The 6,000-nt window shown below is 31.9% G+C and overlaps 1 protein-coding gene across 1 annotated transcript in view; it reads right to left on the bottom strand.

The window, feature by feature from the left end:
• Nucleotides 1–2,842, bottom strand: part of LOC126967041 (sodium- and chloride-dependent glycine transporter 1-like) — a 35,811-nt gene extending 32,969 nt beyond the window's left edge. Inside the window, exons 1-2 of the mRNA XM_050811352.1 lie at nt 2,694–2,842; nt 108–279 (exon numbers count right to left, since the gene is read on the bottom strand). Coding sequence (XP_050667309.1) covers nt 108–279; nt 2,694–2,723 — 202 coding nt within the window. The 5' untranslated portion in view covers nt 2,724–2,842. The remainder of the gene's footprint in view (nt 1–107; nt 280–2,693) is intronic.
• Nucleotides 2,843–6,000: the final 3,158 nt, after the last annotated feature.

Genomic DNA, 6,000 nt, shown 5'->3' on the forward strand with positions numbered 1-6,000 from the left:
TCAAATTTATTTTCTATCTCTTAGTCGAATGTTCTATAAAAGCCTATTTTTTTAGTTTTTTTAATACAATTATTTATTTTTTAAGTCAAGTAATAATTGTGTAATACCTCCGCCATTCCGGTAGCATAAATAAGGAAATCTCCATACATTTCCTAAACCCACTGCGTATCCCAGACAGGCCAATATAAATTCCAAAGGACTGCCCCACGACGCTCGTTTTGGCGTATCACTCTTGCTTTTTCCAGATCCATTTGTAGCCAGGTAGCTTTTTGTTGGTACCTAGATAATAGAACAACAGCTATAAAACTCTATATATTACTATCTGACCCAGCAAACGTTGTATTGCCGATATTAAAATCGCGATCCAAAAGTAACTGTGGATCGTAGATGGGTGAAAATTTGAAGTTGTATTTATTTTTTAATGCTGACTCTGTTTGGCTGAATTTGTTTGAATATTCAAACAAATAAAAAAAAATGTATAAAAAATTAAAAAAAAAATTTGGCGTGGACCACCCTTAACATTTAGGGGGATGAAAAATAGATGTTGTCCGATTCTCAGACCTACCCAATATGCAGTCAAAATTTCATGAGAATCGTTTCGGAGGAGTTCAAAGTTTAACACCGTGACACTGAGAAACTGAGAATTTTCACAGTAGAAGAGTCACTTGTCCAAAAAGTCGCATCACTTGATATACCATAAGATGAAGTGACGATCAGTGATGACTATGTAGTGATGTTGTATTCTTTCGATTCAACCATTCATTAGTATTCAGTTGGATGGGGGATTAACAAACATCTACAGACGTCAACAATCTTTTTAAATGACAATGTGCAAAATTGTATTGAGCTTCTCCCATCGGCCATATCTGTATTATTTATTACCTAGAAGGCAATTATGTGCAACAAGACTACAAAATATTATTTCCGTAGCTTCCTTGGATAAAAAGTTATTAAATATGCGTTTATAAAAAAATATCGAATTTAATCATTTCAGGTAATATTACAATTTGTATCTTAAAATGCAATATTATGTATAATAGCCTCACCCCCGGCTTCGCACGGGCAAAAACTCCGCATTATATAAAGTTCTTATTTCATTTTTTGCTACTACAAAACTTTAACTAAGTAATTTTCAGATTTTGCTAATAGTAAGAATTCTCAGATTCCAAAATGATACAATTTGTCTGTACAGTTGCGTATCTTGTCATTTATAATACTACAATAACTGTATGAAAAAGTGCCAAATCATGAAAGTATTTTTTTAATATGTATTTTTTTCCCAGATGATGTTTAATTGTACTCCTAGAACAATATTCGTTGTAAAAGCACATGGCCAAAACTGCCCATTGTTGATGATACCTGGTGCACATGTTTTTTCTTAATAGGTACCTTACTAAAGTTATTTACTTACTAAACTTAGCATTATTGAAATATAGAAAAAACATCCATTATTGCTCGTTCATTTTAACTAATAGAATAGATAATATTGTGTTATGTTCCATATGAAAAGAAATGTGATTGTTAAAGGAGTATTTAATAACTTATCATAAGCATTTGACTGCCTGGATCATGATACTCTTTTAAGAAACTTAGCCATCATGGCACCAAAGACAAATCCTTGATATTTATGCCTTCAGACTATACAGATAGTATACAATTGGTTTATGTTGACGGGGTGACAGCCACACGAGCAGTAATACGAATGGGAGTTCCGCGGGAATCAATTTTTGGTCTCATTCTTTTTATTATATGTAATTTATATAGATTGTCAATTAAATATTTCATTAATAATTGCTGACGAGATAAGACGAGAGAAACTGTTGACTTTACAACTAACATTTTTTTGTAAAATAGATAAAAAAATTATTATGTATTATTTTAACGACATTAACGGAAACTTGAATATGGTAATTAAATTTTTAACAAATTCTTCCGATTCAAGTTCTTTAAAAAGAAGTGTACGCAATAAAATTTTAAATTAATATTGCGTACAGTTCAATACATTTTATACAGATTATCTTGCCCTAAGTTAAGAATTTATAGCCTGTGTTATGGGTTACAAGACAACGATAAATTTTATACAATATACTTACTTAAACATACATAAATTCATATAAATATACATATAAACATATATAAATACATTTTAACATCCATGACTCGGAAACAAACATCCATATTCATCATATAAATGCTTGCACCTACCGGGATTCGTACCCGGGACCTCTAGCTTAGTAGGTAGGATCGCTAACCACTCGGCTATACAGGTCGTCGAATGTACTTTTAAATCTCTATGCAGCGTGGCGCTACAACGGCGACATTAAATAAACACACGGGTGGAACTAATAACTAATATGTATGTAAGAACTTAAAAAATAATATGTATCAGTAATATATATAACTAAATAAATATATTTTTTTTAATATCATTTCGGATCAATCTATAAGAAACCTAGTAGCTGCGAGCACTGACACTGCACTGACACCTACTCACTATATGCGACCACTAAGGGTGATTAAGATTTCGTTCGTAAATATAAAATTTGTTTGTTTAAAAATTTCAATATTTCAACTATTTACTTTAAATTTTAGAATTATATTTTTACGACGGTTATATAGCTCTACCCATATGTTCATTGAATGTCGCCATTATTGCGCCACGCTGTATAATATTAGTATTAACAGATACTTGCCGAATTCACAGAGTTATTTCCGTCAGCCATTGGTGAAAACAACTTTTACATTCGTCGTAAAACAATCGTGGTTTCTTATAAATAAACATAGGCACTTCAAACCAACTGGGGCATAATTTGGATGTGAGCAGGGATGTATCTGCTATCATGACATACGTAAAACTAAACAAAAATAATCTATTTCAACATTTTATCGAAAATTATTATCTATAACAATAATCACTACATATTTGGGCTCATGTATTATGTAGTTGGTTCGTTTTTCCCGTTATAAGCGAGTAGGTAGCTGATTGGCTATTGTTAGATATTTTTGTATTATCTACTCCTGGCCAAATTGTTTTGTAAATTATTGGCAAACTGCATTTAGCTAATCTGTGACATGGTCAGAATGAATTATCTCATGTAACAACAACTCAATTGAAATCTTTTGTGCTTCAGTAAAATATTTAACTTTTAAAGTTCTTTTATTAATCTGTTAAAAAAAAGTTAATTTGATGTATTTCTTTAGTCGTTAGTAATTTAATACTATAAAAATGCAAAATAATAGATGTAGTTTAATTGGTTTATAATAACTATAAAAAGCCAAGCCAATATTTTTTTAAATTTTGGTTATAATTTTTTATATTTGCTGTGTTTTTATCGTACGGTAAAATTATGTATTTTATAAATACCTACATAGTATTTGATTGGAATAAATTGATCAAATCAAGAAGGAAATGAAAATAGGCATTTATTTAGTAAAATAAAATAGCCTAATCAATGTATATCAATATATGATCCAATAAGGCTTTAAATATCTATTAAATTATACATATCCACCAGCGTCCACTATTGTAAGTTTTTTGAATTACGCATGTGAGCCAATTAGCATCATGGGTTTTGTTTGATTTAAGACAAAACGAACATATATTAACGAAAATTAACTACAATATAGAATAGGAAAAAAAGATTTAAATGGGCTAAAGTAAATAGGGCAAATCAATAATAATTATCTAAAAATTATTTATAGTTAGTACGCACATCATAAATGTCATTTCCTTGACCTACATGAATAAAGTGATTTTGATTGGATTTGATTTATCATATGTAAAAATACATCAGCAACAATTCCTTTTAAGCCAAACATATCTATTTTTTATTCCAACAAATTAACGAGCAACGACCGTACAACTGCGTACGAATTAATAGTTAAATTGGATTTTTGAACGTTACAAACGTAAAACTATTGCGCAGTTTCATTTTATTCTTTTTATTCAATAGACTCCATTTTTCCGAACCTTTAAAGAGTTCCGGTTATACAGAGAATGTTTAGCAATTCGGTTACATTTATAAAGTTAAATTTGAGTATTGAAGATAATAGAATAAGATATTTTCACTGTTAATTTAATCCTAATGCAGATTGTTAGCATAATTCTGATACGTAGGGCTTAGAAATTTAAAATCTTAGATTATGGATTGGTTTCGCTGCGCTCCATTTAGATACCGCACTACCTAGGAATAATAGCTTTTTTATTACGGCAACTATTAGATGTTTGTGTGCGTGGCATCTTGACACTCAATGGAATCTTTCAAATTTTGTAACATACGCTTTGTGTTATTTTATGTTGAAATTAATAAAAAACAAAATGCTTACTGATGATATGTGATCCCAGTGTCTTTCTTAATTCCTGCAGTATTATTTTTACAAAGTGTAAAACTTTACGCAACTGTACGCAACCGCAATAGTAATTTTAGTTTCAATTATTAGCAAAGTTTAACAGAACATGTGGCATGCTTACGTCACACATTGTTCGATACTGGCTCGAGTACGCCCACATGGGCGTAGTATTAGTTGCCGCACTTTGCGACCACGCCTGCGATATTAAGTTAGAGCGCAGCGGAGACCGATCCTTAATCTAAGTTAATAATTATATAATTATTTGTCAGCCATTTTGGATATGTATTATTCAGTTATTCTTTGAATACTAATATGAAAATATTTTAAGAAAAACACTAAGTTTCAACAAATTAGAAATAATTGCTTATACTTAATTATAGTACAAAATTTAAATTTTTATAAAAGCATAAAATAGTGTCGTATAAAATTGAAATACAGTGTTAGAAGCAAGAATAGTAGAGACATAGATAGCTAGGACAAAACCGTGGGGAAATCACGTGACTCATCTGGAACAAGTTGCGATATCGTGGCAGGAAAACGACACGAAGTATTAATGTTAATAACAATTTTAAAGGCTCTTTCCTATTTTGTTATACATTTTCAAGCGTTTTTATGACAATAGGGGATGAGACGAGTAGGACTTTGAGCTGATGGTTTTTGATCGCCCTGCCCATTACAATGCAGTGCCGCTCTGGATTCTTGAAAAATCCAAATATTCTGAGTGGCACTACAATTACGCTCGTCATCTTGATACAAGATGCTAAGTCTCATTTGCTCAGTAATTTCACTAGCTACGGCACCCTTCAGACCAAAACACAATAATGCTTACACATTACTGCTTCACGGCGGAAATAGGCACCGTTGTGGTACCCATGTAGCCGTCATCATGTTCAAGCTGATAACATAATATTATTACAAACTTTTATTCTTCATGGTCTGGTGCATTCCAATTTCAGCTTAAACATTTGACCGCGTGCAACGCAGAGCTACTCGAATTGTGGGTGATCCAGTGTTTGTGAACGGCTAGACTTGGCTTTTCGGGGAGACGTTGCTTCCGCATTTATCACGGAGTGTGTCTTGCAAACCATCTTCACCAATTGGCATTCCTCAACAGTATGATTTTCAAATATCTCACTGCCCGTACAACCAAAATATGAAATGAGAATCCTTGCGCGATGTGTCTACGAAATGGATACCTTCGAAAAACCGGCAACGCTTATGTGATTTATCTGGTGTTGCAGGATGATGTGGGCGGTGGTGATGACTTAACACCACGGTGACCCATACACTCGATTTTCCTCCTTTTCCATAAAAAAATAGTATAGAATTAGAAAGGTTTTATTTTCTTTATTTTAAAAGGTTAGATTAACTTATTACTATTATTAAAGGTATTGAATTATATTTATTTCTTACGATATTGTTGTCTGATACAATTTTACTTCTAAGGCAGTCAACTCAGGTGGTCTCTTGTCATTTAATGACTGGGCAACAGCTGGCATTCATAGGAGCAGTGGCTATTTGAACTATATAGTGAGAGATCATTATACGAGTATAATCATGATGCATCTTTTCTCGAGTATGTTAAAAATGCCTTTAATTATTCAAAAATGTTTATTCTATTGCAAAGTCTATGCATATCAGAAAAATTAT

The sequence above is a fragment of the Leptidea sinapis genome, chromosome 12, assembly GCF_905404315.1.
Source record: "Leptidea sinapis chromosome 12, ilLepSina1.1, whole genome shotgun sequence".
NCBI classification, from domain to species: domain Eukaryota; kingdom Metazoa; phylum Arthropoda; class Insecta; order Lepidoptera; family Pieridae; genus Leptidea; species Leptidea sinapis.